The sequence below is a fragment of the Camellia sinensis genome, chromosome 1, assembly GCF_055761805.1.
Source record: "Camellia sinensis isolate YWXY chromosome 1, ASM5576180v1, whole genome shotgun sequence".
NCBI lineage: Eukaryota > Viridiplantae > Streptophyta > Magnoliopsida > Ericales > Theaceae > Camellia > Camellia sinensis.
The window spans coordinates 229,051,084-229,077,310 of record NC_138961.1 but is presented as its reverse complement, the minus strand read 5'-3'; the positions used below and the strand labels follow the sequence as shown (position 1 = coordinate 229,077,310).

At 30.0% G+C, this 26,227-nt stretch overlaps 1 protein-coding gene across 1 annotated transcript; it reads left to right on the top strand.

The window, feature by feature from the left end:
• Window positions 1–5,918: 5,918 nt before the first annotated feature.
• LOC114317518 (cytokinin hydroxylase) lies at window positions 5,919–11,961 on the top strand. The gene is made up of 5 exons (XM_028264256.2): window positions 5,919–6,291; window positions 7,094–7,320; window positions 7,437–7,678; window positions 8,730–9,111; window positions 11,340–11,961. Exons 1-5 carry the CDS (start codon window positions 6,000–6,002, stop codon window positions 11,760–11,762), a joined length of 1,566 nt encoding a protein of 521 aa, XP_028120057.2. The 5' UTR covers window positions 5,919–5,999; the 3' UTR covers window positions 11,763–11,961.
• Window positions 11,962–26,227: the final 14,266 nt, after the last annotated feature.

Here is a 26,227-nt window from a genome sequence, read left to right as displayed (position 1 = left end):
ATAAGGACAATTGAAGATATCATTGCGTAATTTCAGGGCAAAATCTTCAATTTGATAAAATATAAACTAATTTGACAAAAATAAATGTCGAAAAAATATTTTTAAAATTTTAAAAATTATTTCTACCTATCAAAGAAATTATGTAAAATTGATAAATCTTTTAAACATTTATTTTTTTTCCCAATTAATTTTTATTATGTGTTTGAATGATAATCATATAATGGGTGGTTGTTAGGACCAACAAAAATTGAAAATAACATGCATTTTTTTTTTTTCATTGTTGCTGTTTGTTGTTATTAAGTTTTTCTTCTTTCAGTTTATTAATATTTAGCATATTTTGCTATTCTTTTCACTTTAATTTCTCAATTCATTATTTTTTCCTTGCATTACTCTAGACATTTCGGTGGGTCTCCAACGATATTCTTGATGTCCAGCGAACATTCTAGACATTTCGACAATTTTTGGTGACGTTCAAAACATTCCGGCGAATTTTGGTGATATTCTGGCGACTTCCTGATGATGTTGAACATTTCAGTGAGTCTCCGATGACTTTCTGACGGAAGTTCGGCGATGGTAAGATGTAGCAACATCTTTAATTTTTTTTTCTCAAAATAAGATTTTTTTGTAACAGTTAAAAATATATAGGACTAATTGATGCAAGTGTTTTGTTTTGGAATTAGATGGATTTTGAATTTTGTATATGAAACTTATCAGTAAATTTCTTTTCTTTTTTTTTTACATGATTTAATATTTTAGTCTTGTCTTTTAAGAATAAAACAATAAATATATTTTAAAATTTTAAAATTATACCATATTTCTATAGAGGGTTTATTTGCCGTGAGTTTTTCAATGTAATTAATAATGAAATAAAATTCTTGATTCTATCAATAAAATCCAATTTGATCCGTTGTACAAATCAAATGTTCAGGAAAAATGTTAGAAATTCCATATGTTTTATTAAATGTTTTATCAAATATTTCAAATATGTGAGTCATATCGCTATGTAAAATATTTAGCAGTAAAATATTTGAAATCTCTAATTTTACTCAATGTTCAGTTTAATTGAAATCATGAGAATTACAAATGTTGTTATGAATCAATAAAAATATTTATAACTAGCCGTTAACCCGTATAATCCACGTTATATTTTTTTTAAAAAAAAGTATTTGATAGTACAAAGTATTATAAAAGAATAAGTTTAATTTTAATTTAAAATTAAAATTAAAATTAAAATTAAAATTAAAATTAAAATATAATTTTAATTATTTATTTTGATAATATTGGTGCCATCGTTTTATAAAATTATTACTTGAATATCTATATATATTAATTTTAGTTAAATTATTTGTGTATTTTGATAATTTTAGTTCTATCGTATTATAAAAATGTAATTATCATATAATAATTTTGTATGATATATATTAAATTATAAAATAGTAAAATAAAATACTCATTTTGATATTAAAAGTAATAGTTAAATTAGAAAAAGAATTAGTAATATAAAATTAAAAGTAATTCAAGCTATTTAATTTTCTTTTTTATTCATTTGAAAAATAAATATATGTAGAAATAGAAATTATATAAAATTTATTAAAACATTAAATATAAATATGTTGTAGTTGGATTATCATATAATAATTTTATATGATATATATTAAATTATAAGATTGTAAAATAAACACTCTTAATTAAATTAAAATATCAACTATATAAAATAAATTTAACAACAATTAACCAATAAAGAATCACATAACAATATCTAAATTCAAAAAGAAAAAATAATGAAAGCATCCAAATGATAAATACATTTCAATGTGTGAAGTGATTAGTCATATGTAATATGATATCAAGATATAAAATAACTTACTGTTCAACAATTTAAAAAGTAACTCAAGCAGCAAATCTGAAATTTAGAAATTCCTCAAGAGCATCATTGTTGTGCATGTTTTTCCTCATGTGAGTTGTGATCATATAAAATAATGTAAGAAGTGAAATATAATTTCATGTATAGAATCACTATAAAATTTAAACGACAAATCCATAATATAAAATTAGTGTTGGGTATAGAACAATGCATGAAAAAATAAGAAAGAAAAAAAGAGAAGACATTTAGCATTAAAAAAAATCTTAATACCCTTGAAAGAATTAAGAAAAAAGACGTGAAACGTAAAATTGGTATTAGGTTTGTAGATTATCTCAATTTATTATGAAAAATATATGGAAAAGAAATATTTGTCAAATAGAATCCATATAAAATAGGTAAAATTGTTATAATTTAGATTAAGTTTGAATTTGTATAGAACTCTATTTATAATTAAAAAAATATATACTGGCGTGACTCTTTTAAAAAAAATAAACTCTTATAAAATATCACCTAAACATGAAAAGCACACTACGTTTAATATATATATATATATATATATATACATAATGAGAACGGTGTGGATTCGATCTAATCTACTTTGATTGATTAAATAAAAATTTATTTTATTTGTTTTTCTGAATAGTATTGCATCCATACAATTTCTCCCTCACAAAACTCCTAAATGGCTTGGCAAGGTTGAGATTTGAGAGAAGTGTAAAAGGATGAGTTATTAATTTGTCTTTTTCTTGTCATGACATTCAAAAAGATTTGTGAAAGAGAAATTGCGTGGATAAAGTAATTTTCTAATTTTCTATGTTTATCACATAGACAACATAATAATATTTTTAGATGGAAAATGTTATGAATTCTAAATAATTTATTAAATTTTTTACCAAATTTTTATATGGAATTTATACAAACCCACATGTTTGTAGGTCTAAGGCACCGTTTGGAAAGCAAGATTTGAGGCTTTTTTGGTTATTTTAGTCACAAAAAATAAAATAGGCTATTTTAGCCACAACAAACAAAACATCACATCCAATCCATAATCATTACACTCTTCTATCACAAAAAAAGTCAAAAAAATCATATAGCCAAAAAGCCCTTCTCATACCAAGCTTTTTAGCCCAGACTAAAATAGCCAAAAAGGTCAAAAAAACCAACCCACTTCCCAAACCAAGCCTGAGAGGTTTGGTAAAAAATTTAATAGATTATTTGGTATCCCTAGCATAACTCTTTCTGAATTACAATAATTTTTCTTTTATCTTTATAGTCCCAAGATTACTAAAATATTACTATAATATTATTGTGAGGATTACTTATTAATGACAGATTGAGGGAAAAAAATATGCAGTTATATTAGAATAATGTTATATGCATCAATTAATATATCAATTAGTATCTTAGTAGATGATGTATCATAATTTTAGAGATTTTGAGTATTTGTAATTTTTATAATGGGTGAAGTCAATAATATGTTATAATATATGTTATTATACTAATTAATGTATCAATTAATATATATATATATATATCCCTAGCATTACTCTTTTCATTTTGTTTTTGGGTTTAAATTGAGTATTGATTTGACCCATCTTCCAAATCTTGGTAACTTTAGCAAATGAGAAGCCAAAACTACAATTAATTTTCATAATTTTGTACAATTAAATGTATTTGTGTCTAAATATTATTAGATGTGTAAATATAATTAATTTTTTTTACAACCAATCATATTTCACCCTTTTTATACTTTTAGTTCAACCTGTTTAGTTTCATAACTTAGAATTCACTTTTCAAAAAATTAATTTTTTTTATTTTTCATATTTTTATTTTTATAATTTTTTTAAATATTTTAAGTAATTTTTTTTTAATTTTTAGATACACCTAACATAAATATACTTAAAAAATATAATATTTGTGAAATTTTTTTAAAAAAATTCACTAAATACCAAAAATACAAATATATATATATATATATATATATATGAAAATTCAACACATTTTTCGTATTTTTTTGTATTTATTACTTTTTAAAAAAAAATTACAAATATTTTATTTTTTATATACATTTTAGTAAGGTGCATCTAAAAAAGTAAAAAAATTATTTAAAATTTAAAAAATATTCACTAAAAACAAAAAAACACAAAAAATAAAAAATTTAATTTCTATAAAATTAAATTCAAAAAATTAAAATTAAACACAGTCATTAATATTTATAGAATTATTTTGAATGTACAATTTATGAAATTGAATTTGTTTCGAAAAATTAATTTTATCGGTTCAAAATTATGGGCTATTCTTCAAAAACATATATTAACCTCATTTAAAATTATGAGTTCTATTATTTCATACTAACAAGCTTTCACGCAGTACAAGAGGGGGAAGGGGGGGATGACATTGTGCTTTTCACTAATTTAAAATGTTATTTTTTTATTATAAATTTAAAATATTATTGTAATATTATTGTGAGGGTAACTTATTAATGACAGATTAAGGGGTATGTTTCTATGTTATTATTAAGGTGATATGGATGAGTTTTATCTTCCCAGCCAGACTAGGTCAACCTATCATTTAATCCTTTCCCAAAACATTAACTCCATTCCCTATTTCGAAGGGGGCGGGGGGGATCACAATGTGCTTTTCACTAATTTAAAATGTTATTTTTTTATTATAAATTTAAATTTAAAATATTACTTTAATATTATTGTGAGGGTAACTTATTAATGACAGATTAAGAGGTATGTCTCTCTCTCCCTAAAATATGTCATTATTAAGGTGATATGGATGAATGAGTAATGTTAGAGATTCTAAATATTCTACTAAAAGTTTTATCAAATGTCTCACATGGGTGTGGGACCCACACTCATATAAGACATTTGGTCAAACTTTTGGTAGAATATTTGGAGCCTCTAACATTTTTTATGGATAAATTTTATCTTCCCAACGAGACTAGGTCAACTGGTCATTTAATCCTTTTCCCAAAACATTAACTCCATTCCCTATTTTGATTGGTTAAATTTAAAAATAATGTTATATGTACTAATTGATAATGTGTCATAATTTAAGAGGTTTTTAAAATTTATAATGTGATTAATGAATGGGATCAATAATAATGTCATAATGAGTGTTAGTATACTAGTTAATATACTAATTGGTGTGTGTAATACCACCGTAAATTTAATTCAATCCCTATTCGAGTCTTTTCATTTTTTGGAAGGTTTAAATTGAGTATTGGTTTGACCCATGGTGCTACATATACCAAGTAATATACTAACTAATGTACTAACATTAATTATAACATTATTATTAATTCCATTCATGATACAAATTACCAATACAAAAAATATCTTAAATTATGTCATATCATTAATTGGTACACCAATTAATACACTAATTAGTGCATATAACATTAGCAAATGAGAAGCCAAAACTACGAATACCAATTAATACACTAATTAGTGCATACAACATTAGCAAATGAGAAGCCAAAACTACGAATATCATTAAATACAATTAATTTTCATAATTTTGTACAAGTAAATGTATATGTATTTAAATATTATTAGAGGGGTAAATATAATTAAATTTTTTACAACCAATCATATTTCACCTTTTATATACTTTTATTAAGAGTATTAGTATTTATATAATTATTTCGAAAGTACAATTTATGAAATTGAATTTGTTTTGAAAAATGAATTTTATTGGTTCAAAATTATGGGTTATTCTTCAAAAAAAATATATATTAACCACATGTAAAATTATAAATTCTATTGTTTTAGACTAATAGAAACTTAAAGTGTCATACTAACAAGCTTTCATGTAGTACCAAAAAAAAAAAAAAAATACAATACAATACAATACAATACAATGTGCTTTTCACTAATTTAAAATGTTTTTATTTTATTTTATAAATTTAACTATTTTAAAAAAAAAATACATAAATTTCAATATTAAACAATGTACATACACTAGTTAGGAATAAATTAGTAGTCTCCAATTTTACAATTGTGCCATCCAAGCACTATAAAATGTGGATTTCTAAGTCCCAAACAAATCACAAACCACCCTCCCTCTCTCACTTCCTCCTTTGTATTCGAATCAGAGGAACAGTGTTGTTTGCTAGAATTGGTAGATGATCACTTCCATGGCCGTGATGGTTTTGTTAGCTCTGTTACTTGTGTTCTCATTCTTCTTCATTAGAGTTGCTTTTGAAACTCTAACTTGTTACTGGATAACCCCAAGACGCATCAAGAAAATCATGGAAAAGCAAGGAGTGCGTGGCCCTAAACCCCGGTTTCTTGTTGGGAACATCTTGGACATGGCCTCCCTAGTCTCCAAATCCACTGCCCGTGACATGGACTGCATCAGCCACGACATTGTTGACCGCCTCTTGCCCCATTTTCTCCATTGGTCTAAACTCTATGGTAATTTCATCAGTGTGTTTGCTTTGAGTTTTCTGAATTAAAAACTGAGTTTTTTAATTTTCGTGTTTTTTTATTTTTAGTGAATATTTTTAAAATTTTAAACATTTTTTTTACTTTTTTACATGTACTTTATTTAGATATATCTAAAAAGTAAAAAAAAATGTGAAAAAATATTTTAAAAAATTAAGAAATACATAAAAATACAAAAAATATACTGAATTCTTGTATTTTTTTTATATTTTTGGTATTTAGTGAATTTTTAAAAGATTTTTTTTATAATTTTTTTACTTTTTAGGTGTATTTATATTAGGTGTGTCTAAAAAATAAAAAATTTACATAAAATATTAAAAAAAATCAATAAAAACAAAAAAATAATACAGAAAATAAAAAAATAGAATTTTCTGAAAACTGGTTAATGGAACCAAACATATTTGTAATCATATCAATCATAGAAAATGAGACCAGTGCGTACTAAATTCCTAATATCATTCTTGATTTGAGTAATAGTAATACCCTTTACTTCAATAAAGTCAAAGTAAGTTGACTCTGCCCAAAGCGTGTCATGACATTTATTCGAAAGTGTCTTTCTCAAATCACCGGCCTTTTAAAACAAAATTTCAGTTACCTTCACTAATGGCTTTTCTTTAACAAAGCCAAAGTATGTTCTAAATCCAAATGGCTTCAAGACAACAAAAACCCAAGTTGCCCTTAGTCGGTCTATTGACCCAGATACTAAATTATAAAAAAAATAAATAAAAATAATAACCCGTCTTGTATCCAGAACTGAAATTTGATTTTACAGGTAAAAGGTTTATATACTGGAATGGAATCGAGCCTCGGATGTGCATAACAGAGACAGAGCTAATCAAAGAGCTTCTATCAAGATACAGTACGAAAGCCGGTAAATCATGGCTACAACAGCAAGGATCAAAGCACTTCATCGGACGGGGTCTACTAATGGCCAACGGTGATGATTGGCATCACCAGAGACACATTGTTGCGCCCGCTTTCATGGGAGACAAACTTAAGGTGCACATAAATAGTATAACTTAAAAAAGAAGAAGAGAGTTCTGATTTTTCTTTTAACTGTTAATATAATATTGGGGGAGTAAATGCTAATTAAATGGAAATGGTTGGATTGACAGGGCTATGCGGATTACATGGTGGATTGCACTAAGATGATGGTCCAATCACTAGAAAATGCAGTAGAGATGGGCCAGACTGAGTTCGAGATTGGCGAGTACATGGCTCGACTCACTGCTGATATAATTTCGCGAACTGAGTTCGATTGTAGCTATGAGAAGGGCAAACAAATATTTCATTTGCTCACTGTTTTGCAACAACTTTGTGCTCAAGCTAGCCGCCACTTGTGCCTTCCTGGAAGCCGGTGAGTGTTTTTGGTGTTGTTGAAAACAAACAAAACAATTGTTGTTTTCATAAATCATATAGCCTTTATTTTTGTGCAAAAATAGTAGTTTGAAATTCAAATATACATATTAAAAAATATATATGAGTACATATGCATGGGGAATTCATCAGAATGAAATTATGAACACATTTTTTTTTGAACAACAATTATGAACACGCTTGAGAACCAAAAAAACACCCTGAAAATCGACTTTTTGTCTCTTTCTTTTGACAAGAAACGATGTCCTTTTATTTGTGGGTTTAGTTTTTATTTTTATTTTTATTTTGTTGATACCATTTTTAAGGGTAAATTATAAACACACTTCTTGAGTTTTATTTAAATTACAAATTACTCCCTGTGATTCTAGAAATTACATTATGCCCTTTAAGGTTTCTAATTTCATAACAAATAGGTCTTTTTATTAATAAATGATCAGGTTAATTAACAATTTTTAATAATGTTAAAATTTTATTTCAATTAATAATTCAGATAATTTTATTATTGTCTAAGTAAACAGTTAGAAATTTCACTTTTTCAATTAATTCTGTTAAATAAAAAAAGTTTCTAATTTCATAACAAATAGGTCTTTTATTAATAAATGATCAGGTTAATTAACAGTTTTTAATAATGTTAAAATTTTATTTCAATTAATAATTCAGATAATTTTATTATTGTATAAGTAAACAGAAAAAGGCATATAAGTATTGGATAGTGAATTTGACATTGAGTGCCTCATGTTCCAAATAGTGTTTTAAATTATGATTTTTCTGAGTGCTATGTATTTGACTTCTCTGAAATTGAACTCAACATTCAATTTAAATTTAACTCAATGTGGGACCCAATTTCCTCTGTTCCTAAGTTTCAAAAACTAAACAACATATATCATATTCATTACATGGCAGTCGGGAATAAAAAAAATATACAAATTTAATTCTTAATATGTATAAAATTTTTCATTGATTTGATTTTTTTTAAAAAAATTACCCTGTTGGGGTATTTTCCCCATTTATTACTAATTTTGTTTTTACAGGTTTTTTCCTAGCAAGTATAACAGAGAAATAAAATCATTGAAGATGGAGGTAGAGAGATTACTAATGGAGATAATACAGAGCCGGAGGGACTGTGTGGAGATCGGTCGAAGCAGTTCTTATGGAAATGATTTACTCGGTATGTTGCTAAATGAGATGCAGAAGAAGAGATCAGGAAATGGGTTTAGTTTAAACTTGCAACTAATCATGGATGAATGCAAAACCTTTTTTTTCGCCGGGCACGAAACCACAGCCCTCTTGCTCACATGGACAGTCATGCTTCTTGCTAGCAACCCCCAATGGCAAGATAAGGTTCGTGCCGAGGTCAAACATGTCTACAATGGTGGTGTTCCCTCTGTTGATCATCTCTCAAAACTCACCCTGGTAAGTCCAAGAAATTATTAGTTATTTTCTATTATGCTTTGTTAAAGATTATAGGAAACTTTTGTTCAAAATGATTTTGACAAGGACGGTTATTCCAAACTCTATATGCACCATATGCCACCACTTATACGGTAACAAATTAACAAAAAAAAAAAAAAAAAATTAACTTCTGACTTTATGATGAGTGAATTAATATTTCTATTTTTTAATCGGCTCTGATCTACTTTCAACTCCCCTTAAAATATTTGATCACAATGGAATAACCAATAAAGGTGGTAATTTTTTTTTTTTTTTTGGGTCTGAAGGTGAGTAATCTTTATTCATTATAACAATTGTTTGAATAAAATCAAACTCGACGAATAAGAGTGACGTACCAAAAAGAAAAGTCTTACTTAATAGATCTGCCTAAATAACAAATCAAATATCAAAAGTTGGAAGTGACATTTTTTATAATGTGCAGCACTAGGTGACCAAGTACTCATGGAGCATAGAATAGTTTAGACAATCATTGAATTACTTATCTTATATAATTATAATGATTTTAGTCTCGTTTGGAAACATATTATTTTAAGTCTCGTTTGGTAAGTAATAATTTTAGTCAAAAAATTAAAAAATTAAAGTCATTAAAAAAAATAAAAAGTCAACAACTTATACCAAAAAATCAAAGATTTCTTTTTCTCTCTATTTTTTGCACATTTTTTCACACAATGTCAAAAAGTCATCCCAAACATATTAATTTTTTTACATCATATTTTAGCTAAAAAACCAAAACTTTATTAAAAAAAGTCTGTTTTCAAACGGAGCCTCTAGTAATATTTTAGTTTTTTAACTAAAATATGAGATAAAAAAATTAGTATGTTTGGAATAACTTTTTAATTTTTTATCAAAAGATGTGTAAAAAATTAAAAAAAAATATAATATTTAAGTTTTTGATATGAGTTATGAATTTTTTTTGATTATTTTAATAATTTTTTGACTTTTATATTTAAAGTGTTACATGTCAAACAAGTTCTTATCAAGAAAATATATATTTTTTTGGAGATTTCCACAAAAACATTCCTCCGAAAAAGCTCAACGAGAAATGTTTCATACCACTAATTTAGCACCACTAATGCACCACTAATGATGTGGCATCATGTGGACTCCACCATTGATGTGATAGTTTGGCCTTTATTTTATTTATTTATTTATTTTTTTTACATTGCCACCTCATTAATGATGTTTTTAGAGTTTCAAATTTAGTGCTCTAAATCACCACTCAAAGATCAACCCTGCTGATCCCACGTCGATCAGTGTTTGCCTTAGACCCTAGGCTACATTTCTTAATTATTTCCCCTCGCACTTTCAGTATTATGGGATTAATTAGAAGGATTTAAATAAATATATTTTTTGATTTTTTATGAAAAAATATGTAGAAAAATAAAGAGGTAATGTGACCAAAATAAGTACACTTATCTAAATAAGTGTACTTATATCCATGGTTCCGCCTCTTTTCACTGTTTCAAAAAGATGTAAGTCCGCCAATATAAAAATAAGATTAATTAGTAAAAAGTTTATTTTTATAGAGTCTTATGTTATTTGATTTAAGAGTCAATATTTTTTTGGTGGTAAGAACACGTGCTGAAAAAATGTTCAAAAAGTTGACCGCAAAGTTGCCGGTAGCGTCAGGTGGCAATGACATTGAACATATAAGTGAATAGATAGATAACATGTGTACATATAAGTAAGATTTGAACAAATTATTAAACAGATATGTAACACATATGTAAATGGGTGACATTTGGACAGATAGACAAATAAGTTAGTTTGAACAAATAAATTTTTTTTTTTTTTTTTTTTTTGGACAAATAATATCCTTTTGACTAAAAAAATGTAAGCTTGGGCCTATTAACTTAAAAGTTTCAAAAATGAACTTATAATCTGAGTTTGCATAAAATTTTAAGCAACCTAGATGGTAATGCATATAAAGATATTAGAGTCACTAGAAAATCAAACAACAATTTTACATGCACGGAATTAATCATATACATATCCTGACCACATAAAATAAATTTTGAGTAACAGGGAGTAGACTTTTCAGTGGTGGCTTCAACCATTTGATAAGTATGACCATCATTATTTTTTTGAAAGTCAAATTTATGTCTGTAAAATTATGAACAAATTTTTGACATTTCGCTTAATTTTTCACTACACAAACTTACTATTTATTTATTTTTAATATTATGCAGTTAAACATGGTGATTAATGAATCACTTAGGCTGTACCCACCAGCTTCAGTGCTTCCTAGAATGGCCTTTGAAGACATCAAGCTAGGAGACCTAAACATCCCAAAGGGACTATCAATATGGATTCCAGTGCTTGCAATCCACCACAGTGAAGAACTATGGGGCAAAGATGTGAATGAGTTCAACCCTGATCGGTTCGCATCCAAGTCATTTGCTCCAGGTCGATTCATACCCTTTGCTGCCGGCCCAAGAAACTGTGTTGGCCAAGCTTTCGCAATGATGGAAGCTAAGATTATATTAGCCATGTTGATATCAAGGTTTAGCTTCACAATATCAGAGAATTATCGCCATGCGCCGGTTATAGTCCTCACTGTAAAACCCAAGTATGGAGTTCAAATCCGTTTGAAGCCCTTGGATAAAATATAATGATAGATAACATTAGTCGGCCTTGACTTTGTTTTTTTTCATGACCATGGAAGATCAAGCTCTGAAGAAGAGCAGTACCATTTCTTCCTTCAAATTATTGTGAAAGAGATAGAGAAGAAATTATCATGCTTGTAAGGAAGGAAGGATTAATGAGAGAATATTAATAAAGAGTGACCGAACAAACTGTGATTTTTAATTTGCTTTTGGGGTAATTGAATTATTAGTCTGCTAGAAGCATGTTGACGTAATAGAACTCAAAATCTAGCTTTTTTAGTTGCGTGGATTGAAATCACGAAAATAGTCTATTCATTATTGTTAAGGAAATAATTCATGAAGTTACTTATTTATCCAATAGCTTCAATGGTTAGAGGAGTTAATGATTAACAATTCAATATGATATACTAGAACAGACAATAAATTCTACTAAAATATTTACAGCTATTTGACCCATTTATAAATGAGAGTATAGTTAAAAATTCAACAAAAATAAGAATAAGATTGCAAACATCTTACCCTTTTCAAATCTGTTTTAACCAGAGTATCATATGCTACTTTGTCTCTATTTTAAAGTAATCTAAGTTCAAAGAAAACAGATCAATACAGAAAAGTATTGTCAACATAAATTTCAGAACATAAACCTTACACTTTGGATCATTTACCATGTGTATTATCAAGAATTCAAGACAAAATGACATACCTGAATCCATTGATGAACGGTTAAACGGAAGCGTGATTATCAATAAACTTTTTGTTATTGATTATGTTATTGCCTTCTAATCCTTTCCCCTTTGGTGCCTTATGTTTCTCCTTGAGAGGATTTAGAAAGAAAAATGGCAGTGTTCTTATTTCTACCTGGGAAGGAATAGGGACCATAACCTTTCAGTTTTAAAAACCAATAAATAGAAATTAAAACCAATAATGGTTAAAGTTGATTTTCATTCCTTTTGAACTTCCACAACCTTTCAGTTTTGAAAACCAATTAAGTAAAAAAAGGGTTTTCTTTTATTTTGATGCTCCATTAAATGATGGTATGATTCATCATTCTTTTCTCCATAAATCAATTGATTTAACAAAGTGCTCAGCTTTCAACTTCAAAAATAGCCAACCTGTATTGTGTTTTAACTTAGGGAGGGAGGGACACACACACTCTCTCTCTCTCTCTGTCTGCGCTAAAAAATTATGCATTTATCAGCCAACCCATCATATGGCTACGCCAATCTGGGGTTCTGCTCCTCTCCCACCACTGAACTGATCATGATCGTGAATTTATCTTGTATTGTCTCTTTCTTTGATTTAATTCAACTCTCTCATACACACTTATGAGTAACCTCTATCCCAAGCTGGGGTTCTGCTTCCCCCCCCCCCCCCCCACCAATCCCAAGCTGGTAGGTAGTTATGCTTTGCTTGGGAGAATCATTACTTGTTTTGTGTAATTCTTATTAAAATTTCCAACCAGTACCTTTTGCGCCCCCCCCCCCCCAATCCCAAGCTGGTAGGTAGTTATGCTTTGCTTGGGAGAATCATTACTTGTTTTGTGTAATTCTTATTAAAATTTCCAACCAGTACCTTTTGCGCGAGGTTTGTGTGTTATTTATTTATTTATTTTTAAATTTTTTGGTCTTTATGCAGTGTTTGTTTAAATAGAGAAATATTCTGGTGTGCAAAGCCTATCATATATAATTTTATCATAAAATTATGTGAATTTTTACGAATTTACATAAGTGATCTTACAAAAATGTATAAGTTAAATACAAATTCACGTAAATTTGTGGAAACTTAAGACTAACGCGAATTTATATTTAACTTACTCATTTTTATAAAATCACTTATTTAAATTCATGAAAACTTGCATAATTTTATAGTAGGATTCACTTATGTTTAAATGTGTGTAAAGCGCACTTCAACACTGAAGGGTTTTTACACTAGCATGGACTATGTACGACACGCATGAATACATATATATTGTACGGGGAGCAAATATTCAGGCAAGCCCGCACTCCTTTCTTCCAAGCTCCTGTCTGTCCGATCGACCTGCGAGCACAACGGCGGTGAGCTACCTGGCTGTGTGTGGCCAGAAAACCCCTCCGACGATCAAGTTAGACACACACACAGGGATATAGAGAGAGAGAGGACTGAGTTGTGTTTAGTGTTTATCTCGCAAAAATGTCATCTGCCGCAGCATGGGGGGCGCAGACTCGCTTATATACCTTCTGCGCTCCAAATCTACTCCCATCCGTCTCTCGACACGTAGTGCTGCTATCCCATCTGTCAGCACAAATCTTGCTGAATATCACCTAACCAAACTACCAGCCCACTTTACTGGGAGCTCGGCAGCCGGGCTGAATCTTCTTGGCTATCAACGGCCGTGCTGTGCAGCTGGCCAAAGCACTCCGCTCGTTGTGCTCAATGAGGACCGAGCTCGGCTGCATCCCGACATAGCCGAGCTCGGGACAGTTCATGTTGGTTTGCCGCCGACCTTCCTGCCAGGCTCACTCATGGACCATGGAACAACAACGCTGTTCCTGGCACCAGACATCTCACTTGCCCGGCCTCTATACCATGAAGCCAAGTAGCTCGGTCCAACCATGCCTTACCTTAATCGAGCAAATCCTTTCAGGGCACGGGCCGCGCTACCTCGGCCCAATCTTGTTCGGCCCAAATCTGTTCGGCCATTACCACGGCCCAATCCAGATCATAAATCTCCTTCTTAATTGCCCCCTAATTCCGTCCGCGCAAGCGTGACTGGGATTACCTATTCTGACCAGGGTAACACTTCCTCAGTCCTCGGTTTGCAATACGGTGACTGGGCTAGTTGACATGCCTGTCTTCAAAACTTGCCCGGTCGACGCCTCGATTCACCATCATGTCTCTTCAATACTGACGCCGCCGTCAATAGGGACACGTGTCGTGTGATGATTGGCCTCGAATCAACCAAACATCACGTCCGTCCAGGTTCAAATTTTTGGCTATCTTCCTCCCTTACATACGCCATTTCCTTCTTCATTGCGTCTTTACTGATTTTTCTTCATCCTTGCTGATCCAAAGCTTCTGCCCTTCATTTCTTGCCATTACTGAGTTCTTGTTCAAGGAAGTAGCCACTGCTCTCAACTGGTAAGTTCTTCAACCCCTTTTTGTTGTTATTTCACTTGGTATTTCGCATATTAGGGCACTAAATCCGTAGGTTTTAGGACATAGGCACTCAAAACCGTCTCTAACCCTTCACTCTCCTTGCTGTTCTTCATTTTCTCTGATGAACACTGAAGATCTGGGGCAGACCGGGCTCCAGGTCTTCCTTTGATCCAAAAAATCATTCAGACCGAGCAAATTACTAGTTTACCAAAACCTTTAACAGAAACCGGGGTAGGCAGGGAACTTGGCCGCTGGACCGGGCTATCGTCTGGTCCGCTTGAGCGACCGAGCTCCTTGGTTCACCTTTACGACCGAGGTGGTTAGCACTCTTCATGACCGAGCTAAAGTCAAGCTCGTTTTGCGCGACCGCGCTCACACTTACAACTATCATCCTTTTCCTACAGAGTCCAAGGGGACCACTGACCAAATATTGAGGCTCTCAAAGACCGAGCAGCCATCAAGACACCAGTCTATACCAAACCACCTCGGCCAAGCTAATCTAGCCGGCTACACATGGGGCACTTCCACTTCCTTGTTGACACTCCGGCTGCCTTGGCCGCGTTCCAGGAAGACTACGGTATCCCGACAGACGTTCACCTAGAGCTCGCCGAAATTGAGACAACCCCTTGGGGTAGATTAGACTAGTGCCCCTTCACCGTGCTTTCCATCATTGAAGGAGGCCTCCGTTTCCCGGTCAACCCTCTGCTGACCGAATTCTTGCGCCGTACCGAGCTAGCACCCACACAACTATCAACCAACACCTACCGAATAATCAACGACATCTATGAGCTAAATAACCGGCTAGGGACCAATTTAGGTTTAGCCGAGATACTGCGACAGTACACCCTTGGTCACACCGGCGATGGCCTCGCCTATTACTTAAAGATTAGGTCGGGCAAAGAAAAAATAGTGACCGGTACCCCAGACAAAGACTTACACGACGACGACTTCTTCTAGGTGTCCGGCAATTATGAAACGGCCGACGTATCGGGCTGGTTCATTAGCAAGAATTTCGGCGAGACATGTAAGCCGTGCTAACTGACTCGCTTAATTGCCTTTCCTCAATAATTTGTTCTTAAACATTTTTCTTCCTTCCTTTGCAGCAATCCAAGCCTTACAAGCCGACTACCACTATCCCAACGAAGAAGCCATAAGGACCGTGCTCCGTTCTCGCAACCGGGATTGCAACGAGCTGCTCGGCTACACTCCAACATACTGGTACTCTGCTCCACGCCGGCGTAAGGTCGCAGACTTTCTCCGTGCTCCATCACCTCCTCCAGACCCAACACTACCGAACGTGCCCCTAATCCGGTTAACCGAGGCGGAAAAGATGGCAAAAAGAAGCCGCATCAAGAACCTCCTCACAACAACTTCCACTGAGATACCGAGCATCCCAATCTGCTCCCACGCTGCCGATCAGTCCAGTAGTGCTGTGGTGGCGTTAGCATCTCCCGCCGCCAGGCAAGCAAGCCAAGACACTCGCCAGGCTGGCAAAAGACTGCGTGCAGATCCTTCTGCCGAATTGGTTGCCGAGCTCACCACCGAGCAGCCTGCCGTCACCGCTGACCCAACACCAGCATGGCGACCGCAGCTCAAACATCGGGGTATGGAGATCCCGGCAATAGCTTCCGTGAAGGGCGACAAAGAACATCTTCTCGCCTTTGACCTCTCCAAGACCCTTCTCCTACCGAGCGACGTGGTCAGCAGCGATCATGTTCCAGACACCCGGTTGGTGAAATTGGCCGTGAAAAGGGTGTAAATATGGGTGTAAATTTGGCCAGACCCATGGCGGGCCTCGCGGGACATTGGGTCTCGAATGGGTTGGGCCTTGACCAGGTCGATGGCTGGGCCACAGGCCCGGTCGGACTTCAAAATGATGGCCCAAGCCTAGGCCCAGGGGTTCGGTCTGGGCTCGGGCCCGGGACTAAACGGGCCGGACCAATCCCAAGCCGCAGACCATTTTTACACTCCTATATGTAAATGTACCCAATAATATTAGAAATATTAATATCAATAAACATATGGTGGTGTTTGGCAAGTGGGTTGGGGCTAAAATAGCCACAAAAGACAAAACAGGCTATTTTAGCCACAACAAACAAAACATCACATCCAACCCATAATCATTACACTCTTCTCTCACAAAAAAAAGCCAAAAAGCCAAAAAGCCCTTCCCAAACCAAGCTTTTTAGCCCAGGCTAAAATAGCCAAAAAAGCCAAAAAGCCAAAAAGCCAACCCACTTCCCAAACGGAGGCAAAAATGTAAAATTTCACTCAAAATACTAACAAGAAATAGAGCAATCGCATTAAAATAAAACTAAAAGTGTGTGTTAAATTGTTATTAAAATTATGAGAATTAAAATGAAATTTTGCTCCAACTAAAGAGCCCAGTGTATAATTTATCAATATTTTCTAAACACAACCAAGTTTTAACGAACACTAAAAAGCTAATTTTGAATTTACAAAAATAATTTTCGCACACAAATGTGATCTACGATTATTTTTAAACTTCTCATTATTTCATTTTTTAAATGGGGAATTATATACAGGTGAGAGTTGGGAAAAAAAATTACAAACACATGGGGATGCAAGTATATCTGTGGTAGGGTGCAAATGAACGGCAGCAAGGGTGGAAGTATCGCTAGCAGGCCTCCATGTGTTGTTAATTTTTTTTTTTAACTCCCACCTACATGTAGTTCTCTTTTTTCAAAAATACAAAAAACAAAACACAAAGAAAACATAAATACTATCAAATATTTTGTACAATTATATATATTGGGTTCATTTCGAAACTTGACTATTTTAATTGATTTTTAAAATTTTTTGTTATATTAGCCTAACTAAAAAAATTGTGTTTGGAATGATAGCTGACTTTTTTTGTAGTTGATTTGATAGTTATAATGGAAAGAAAAAAAAAATGAAATGATTATAATTTAAATGTGACATTTATCTTATTAATTATTTTAATCTGTTTTTTTGTATTTATTAACTATATCTAAAAATGGTAAATTACACGGACACTCTGAGATTTGGTCCAATTATATCTCACTCCCTGACATTCTGAAAATTATATTCTCACCCTTATAGTTAATAATCTCATTTCACAAATCCCTCTACTTAAATAAAAGGCAACTATTTCTAGTAGAAAAATATAAGAAATTATATTGACAAAACATAAAAGTAAAGCAAAGGAAAAGAAAAAAAAATAAAGAAAGTAAAGCAAAACAAGAAAAAGGATAGTGCATAAATTCAATATTTTCATTCTGCCTAAATAATTACAATAATAGATGAGTCAACGTAATTTTTTAAACGTCAATGAGAAATATATTAAACTCAAATCTTAAAAAATGCAAGTGTAATTTATCCTATCTAAGATAAATAAATAAATAAATCACCAACCTAACTTCCCAAACCACCCAATTATGAATGAAGATGGTGATGATCAAGGTCATGCCACTCTGTTTAATAGTTGGCGTGCATTGAATGGGATAGTGAGACAAGGTAGAGGATAGAGGAATCATGAATATAAATAACCATACACTCCTTTGTACAAGCCCCATATTGGCACCCAAAAAAAAAAATTAACAATGATTCATAATTTTAACTTTAAAATTCTAACAAGAGCTCTGATGATATGATATAAAATAAAAAATAAATAAATAATACATACAACAAATTATTCATAAATAAAATTCACTGTCACATAAGTAAACCTTTCATTAAAATTTTACTCTTAATGCTTTTAAACATTTTTGAAAAAATTTATTAATCACTCTCTCTAAAGAGACAGATACAACCGATTCCGGTGGTGCCGTCCGTGATCAAGTCATCAGCTGTCTTGTCTCTGTTTTGTGCTAAGAAGCATCTTCAAAAATAGAAAAATTCCACTCTGTACATTTTTTAATGAAATGCCTATTACATGTTTTAATTATAATATTTATGATATTTAATTATGATCTATATATATATATATATATATTAATTATAACTTGATTATATACATTGTATTGTTAGTTATAACTGTTGCTTATGATATTATTTTGATTATAATAAAAAATATATATTTAATTATATCTTATGTAGTGTTTGATTATAAATCTTTTTTTTTTAGCTATAACTCTAAAATAATTAAGTTATGACATTTATGGTAATTAATTTCACAAATATCATAATTTGCATAACATAATTTAAAAAATATGAAAATTAGTCTTTTCAATATATATATATCACTAAGCTTAATGAGACAAAATTAAAATTATGAATGTAAATCCTTGTTGAATTTAATCTGCATTTTCTATTATATTTTCTGTAATTCATTTTGTATTTTTAACATTACTGGAATATATATAGAGCAAATTATACTAACAATCTCTATAGTTTGGGACTCGTGTTACTTTGGTCCCTGACTTTTCAATTGGGACATATTTAATCTTGAATTTTGAATCTTGTTCCAAATAAGGACAATTGAAAATACCATTACTTAATTCCAAGAGCAAAATCGTCAATTTGATAAAATATAAATTAATTTGACAAAATTAAATGCCAAAAAAATATTTTTTAATTTTTAAAAATTATTTTTATCCGCCAAAGATAAAATTATGTAAAATTGATAAATCTTTTACTCATTTATTTACTTATTTATTTTGTCAAATTAATTTTTATTACGTGTTTGAATGATAATTATGTAATTGGTGATTGTTAGAGTTTTAATGTGTAATCGATATATTTAATATTGAAATGTTTTTAGTTTTGGATTTTTTTATTTAATGGATATTGGTTTAATAATAATATCAAAATTGTCGCCATATTTGACTTTTGAAAAAATAAAAATTAATTTAATGAAATTAACAACAACTATTCATTACATGATCATTATCCAAATACATAATAAAAATTAATTTGGTAAAAAATAAATAAATGTCTTAAAAATTTTATCAATTTTACATAATTTTATCTTTAATGGGTAGAAATAATTTTTTTAAAAAAATTAACATCTATTTTTGTCAAATTAGTTTTTATTTTATCAAATTGATGATTTTACCCTTAAAATTAAATAATGGTATCTTCAATTATCTTTCTTTAAAAAAAATTTAAAATCAAATGTGTTATAATTAAAAAATTAAAAATCAAAGTGATTTTAGGATCAGTAGTGTAATTCGGCCATAAATATATGAAAAAATGGAAGCAGCCTCCTCCATTCAGTAGATTCCAAGCAAAGAAGCTACTATTAAAGGGCTTTGCCTTTTTACATAAACAACTTGCCCAATAAAGAAATGGCACAGGGTTTGATCAGTCTTGTCATCTTCCCAAACGCATAAAAAAGTGAACTGTTGCTATTAGACTTGGTTTGCCACCATTTACAATTTTTATTTATTTTTAGGAAAAAGCGTGAGACCCCACCACCCTCAGGCTCCGTTTGGCAAGAGTTAAACGGAATTTTTTTTAATTATCTTAATCACAAAAAATAAAATAGATTATTTTAATCATAAAAAATAAAATATCACATTCAATTCATAATCATTACATTCTTCTCTCACAAAAAAAGCTAAAAAAGTCATAAAGCCAAAAAGTCCTTCCCAAACCAAACTTTTTAGCTCAGGCTAAAATAGTCAAAAAAGTCAAAAAGCCAACCCACTTTCCAAACGGAAGCTCACTGTTTTTTTATGGGCTCAAATATATATATATATATATATATATATATATTGTAGGCATGCTCTCACAATAGGGCACGTGGAGGTGAGGGTGCTCGGGTCACCCCCATTGGGGGTCCCAACATTGCTGTTATTCTTAATACAAATGGTAACAATCGCACCTAACTAAGGTTTAATATTAAAATTTATGTAAAAAATGTTTTAATATTAATATTAACCATCAATTATGCCTCATAGGATATTTTTCAAAAATTAGGACCTACTCCAACTTAAATCTAAGGGGAAAATGACTACTCCACAACATTTTACATGAAATTTGAATTCAGAATTTTTAATATAGAAATTAGAAAATATACCAACACAAAAATATGAATCATACAAATAGTGGAAAAAAGAAAAAACATATGCATGCGGGCCAACTTAAAATCCACAATCCAAAAAGAGAAGTATAAATGATACAAGTAGAGAAGAAAATGGTGCAACAAAAAACAAAAGAAACACTGAGGACACAGCAAGCTTTTGATATCACAATATGGACAAATACATGTATATGTGTATTTGTTATGTATGAGAATGGCTTTATTAGTTCAATTATTAAGTCATTTAACCAGTTGTTTAAGGTTTATTAAAAAATATTTTTATTTTTTTTGTTTTTGTTGTTGAAGGTCTAAAATTTTATGTAAGAAAAGTATTCATTTTGATGATAGGGTCACTTTGAAACCATTAAAAGTGTGATTAGTAAGACTTGAATACAAAATCTTTAAATTTATTATTAATTTCAGTGACAACCTTAAACTACTGAACTATTCTGAAATGATCAAATGTTTGATTGTTAAAAAATATTACAAGAATCCTTCGTAGCTCGAAAATTTTTCCCCCCGAATCCCCCGACTGCCCAAAACGACGTCGTTTTGGACAATTTCTTTTTTTTTCCCCTCCTTATGTCTGAAAACAGAGAGAGAGCAAAGAGCAGAGAGAGGAGAGAAGAAGAGGAAGAGAAAGAGAAAGAGAAAGAAAGAAAGAGAAGAGAGGGGATGGAGAGAGAGAGAAAGAGAGAAAGAGAGAGAGGGTCGATCGCCTGGCGGAGAAGAAGGGCGCGATGATGATCTGGATGATGATCCAGAAGGGTATTCAGATCCAGATCAAGAAGACGATGATTTATTGATCCAGATCTAGGGTCCATCTAGATCTAGATCAAGAAAATGAAGATGATGATTTGTTGATGATTGTTGTTATTGATGATGATATTGTGTTCGACAATCTTTTTTTTTTTTTTTTGTGATTGTTCATTGTTGTTGTTGATGAATTTATGATTGAATTTTTTTTTTTTAGATTCGACAAAAATTATGATGTGTTGTTGAATGTATGATGTTGTGTTGTTGATGAATGTGTTGTTGTTGTTGTGTTGATGAATGTTCTCTCTCTCTCTCTCTCTCTCTCTCCTCCTCTTCTTCTTCTTCTTCTTTTTTGATTTTTCTTCTTCTGCCAGAAATTGAAAAAATCAAAAATCAAAAATAAAAATTAAAACGACATCGTTTTGATTTCGGGCCAAATTCGAGCTCAAAAGTTTCGAGCTACGTACCACAACTGAAAATATTATGAAGAACGAGGGGTGATCTTATCAAACAATAATAATAATAATAATAATAATAATAATAATAAGAATAATAGCAAATCATAATGACATTTATTGTACAAAACAATGTAATTTATGTCTCTCTTTTAGGATTTGAAATTCACAATCCTATGATCAGGTGAAAGGAAATCAACATACTTCAATTAATATTGATTTTATTTTTTTATTTTAAAGATGCACGAACTCAAGCTCTAATTTGCACTAAAATAAATATTAAATAATAATAAATATAAAAAAAAAGAAACTCAACCGTTGAATCCTCAATTTTCATAGATATTAAGCAAACAACCACAACATACACATTAGTCTAGAATAATAAAGCTGTATTTATAATCAATGACTAAGCGCATAGTTGGCATTTTTACTTAAGAATCACTAAAATTACTTCAAAATATAATAATTAAAAAAACATATTTAAAAAATATAAATAAAATTAGATTCTACCATTTAGACCGAGCCAGTTAAGATTATTCATTGAAGTCAAGACTTTGCTGGTCTAACCTTGGCATGATTAATTACGCGAATATATATATATATGGTCAGACCCTCTCCTGTCCTTTTTGCCAAGAAAAATAAAATAAAAGACAATGTTTGTGGAAAAAAATAATTTAATTCTTAGGTACGAATACAGATAAATATGACACTTTTAAATAATGTTGTAATGAATACATTGTGTATTATAAAGTATTAACTGCCGGGCACACGCGATGCATGTGCAAATTCAAAAAAAGTATACTCTGTTTGGTTTTGAGTTTTCAAAAATAATTTTATGATTTTCAATTCATATTCTTGTATTTTTAATTATTTTTTAAAATATTTTAACCCTTTTTTTAATTTTAAGATTCACTTAATCTTAGTATATTTAAAAAGTAAAAAAATTGTACATAAATCTTTAAAAATTTATTGAATACAAAAAAATACAAAAATATATTGAATTTTTATATTTTTTGTATTTAGTGAATTTTTTAAAGTTTTTTTTCACAAATATTATATTTTTTATCCCTAGTATTATTCTATTTAGATTAGGTGTATTTAAAAAATAAAAATAAAAATTGTGTAAAGTATTTAAAAATTTCACTAAAAACAAAAAAAAAATACGAAAAATAAAAAACTCAATTTTTTGAAAAGTGGACAAATTTTCTAGAGCCAAACATGGTGACTGATTTTTTCTATTTAAAAAAATAACTATATAAGTTATTTATTTTGAACATCACAAACTCATTAAAAAAACAAATAGAGAACACTTACAACTTTGATATAAACAAAGTAAAATATTAATTATTGAAATAAGTATTTTTTTTTAAAACTACAAACCCAAGATTCTTAGAATACTTGGCAAGTTGGTTCTTGGGCTTTTTGGCTATTTTAGCCACAAAAGACAAAATAGGCTATTTTAGCCATAACAAACAAAACATCGCATCCAACCCATAATCATTACATTCTCCTCTCACAAAAAAACTCAAAAAAGTCAAAAAGCCAAAAAGCCCTTCCCAAACCAAACTTTTAAGCCCAGGCTAAAATAGCCAAAAAAGCCAAAAAGTCAAAAAGCCAACACACTTCCCAAACGGAGGCTTATAGTCAAATAGATTTGATATACACAAAGAAGAACAAACAGTCACAGTAAAACAAATTTAATATAAACGAGGTAAAATAATAATCAATTTTTTTTCCCCCAAGAAACTTGATAACATAATGAAACTTTTTATCTTCTTTTATTTTTTAATGGAGAAAATAGAAAGTGTAATTAATATTAGTACACATAAAATACAAAAATACAAACTCAAAACTCTTAGAACACTTATAATCAAAACATCTTTATAAAAAATAAAACAACAACCAAAACCCAAAAACAAACCAAAAAAACTGTTTTTAAAAAAAAAAAATTAATAGCACTGAATTGTTTTTTTTTTTTTAAACACACAAAAAAAAAGTTAAGTAAACAAACAAATCAATTTTTAAAAAACATAATTTATACATAAAAAAACAAACAAAAGCTTAAAAAAGTGAAACATGAACAAAAAAGCTGAATATAAATTTAAAAAAAAATGAATATAAAATTACAAGAGCACACAAAAAAAATACATAACCATATATACTTTGGATAAACGCTCTATCAACTTGCAATATAACCACAAGATCAACATTCTTGAATGGCCTTTCTCAATTAAAAAAAAATGTTTTTGAACAGAGAGAAGTGATAAAAATCTAAAAGACTCTTAGAAAATTTACAATCAAAGAGATTTATATAAAAAAATAAAAATAAAAATAAAACAAAAAAATGTTTTTTAAAATAAAATTAAGAGCACCAAATTATTACTTAAAAAAAAAAAAAGACACAAAAAAAGTTAAGTAACTATTTGGGATGTGCTATATAAGCGCACTTTTTGACTTTTTGGTAAAAAAGTAGAGAGAAAAAAAAGTATATTTGGGATAATTTTTTATTTTTTACGAAAATATGTGTAATAAAATATTATGATAAAATCAAAATAACAATTTTACCCTTTTGACTTTTTAACTTTTAACCTTTTGACTTCTTACTTTTGACTTCTTTTTTAAAATAAAATTAAGAGCACCAAATTATTACTTAAAAAAAAAAAAAAAAAGACACAAAAAAAGTTAAGTAGCTATTTGGGATGTGCTATATAAGCGCACTTTTTGACTTCTTGGTAAAAAAATAGAGGAAAAAAAAAAGTATATTTGGGATAATTTTTTATTTTTTACGAAAATATGTGTAATAAAATATTATAGTAAAATCAAAATGACAATTTTACCCTTTTGACTTTTTGACTTTTAACCTTTTGACTTCTTGGGTAGTTCAATTCAAAGGGCAAAATTATCCCCCACAAGCTACCCTTGAACAATATGGCTTGTTTGGTTTGTATCTCAAGATACAATTTTTTAGAAAAATTTTCAAAATTTTGTTTGATTCAAATTTTTTGAATTTTTTTTTTCTAAAATCACTTTTTTTCTCCTATAGATTAATCAATCACTTTTTCTCTATCCTCTCTTCTTTTCAATCATTTTTTTTCTCCCACACATCTACTCTACTATAACAAAATATCAAATCATCTCACACTCTCAAACTCCAAAACTATTTTCAAAATATACAACCAAACAAATCAAAAAAAAAAAAATTTAACTCTCTTCCCAAATTTTTTTTGAAAATTTATTTCAAAACACAAACCAAACACACCCGACTTTTTAACTCTTTCAGTAACTTTCTGATTTTTTTAGTTTATCGCAAAATAAACAAAGAAACCAATTTTTAAAAATAGAATTTATACACAAAAACCAACAAAAGGTTAAAAAAGTGAAACAGGAACAAAAACACTGGATATAAATTTTTAAAAAAATTAAATATAAAAATACAAAAACATAATATTCCAACATAAATAACAAAAGCATAGAAAAAACATACTTAAAAAATATAACTAAAATTGGATTCCAGACACCATGCCTAACTAGTAACTATATCATTTAGGTTGAGCCAATTAAGATTATGCATTGAAGTCAAGACTTTGCTGGTCTAACCTTAGCATGATTAATTATGCGAATATACATATATGGTCAGACCCTCTCCTGTCCTTTTTGCCAAGAAAAATAAAATAAAAGACAATGTTTGTGCAAAAAAAACTTTTAATGCTTAGGCACGAATAAAGATAAATATGACACTGTTTAATAATGTTATAATGAATACATTGTATATTATAAAGTATTTATTATTTCATATTTATGTCTCGATTGACCGCTCATTTCTATTATCAATACAGTAATGTTACATAAAATAATAAATACTTTATGATACATATTTTTTTAATACGCCCATATGCACATAAAAGAGATTATCCTATGATAATGATTAGATGTTAAGCTTTTTCATTAATTTCTTATCTTTTTCCTCTTGCACGAGTGGAATTGGGTGGATCTGAAACGTGGTGGAGGGTTTATACATAGTAACAAAAATTTGCAAAAAAAAACCAAACCAAAAAAATCAAAAATCAACACAAATCTTTCTCTCTAAGTGGAGGTATGACCCATTATGCTTTCCATCC

Bases quoted from the DNA above. Each gene is read 5' to 3' on its own strand.
- LOC114317518 (XM_028264256.2), top strand. From the start codon at position 6,000: ATGATCACTTCCATGGCCGTGATGGTTTTGTTAGCTCTGTTACTTGTG. The intron at 7,679-8,729 runs GTGAGTGTTTTT...TTGTTTTTACAG, and splicing joins TTGTGCCTTCCTGGAAGCCG to GTTTTTTCCTAGCAAGTATA. The intron at 9,112-11,339 runs GTAAGTCCAAGA...AATATTATGCAG, and splicing joins ATCTCTCAAAACTCACCCTG to TTAAACATGGTGATTAATGA.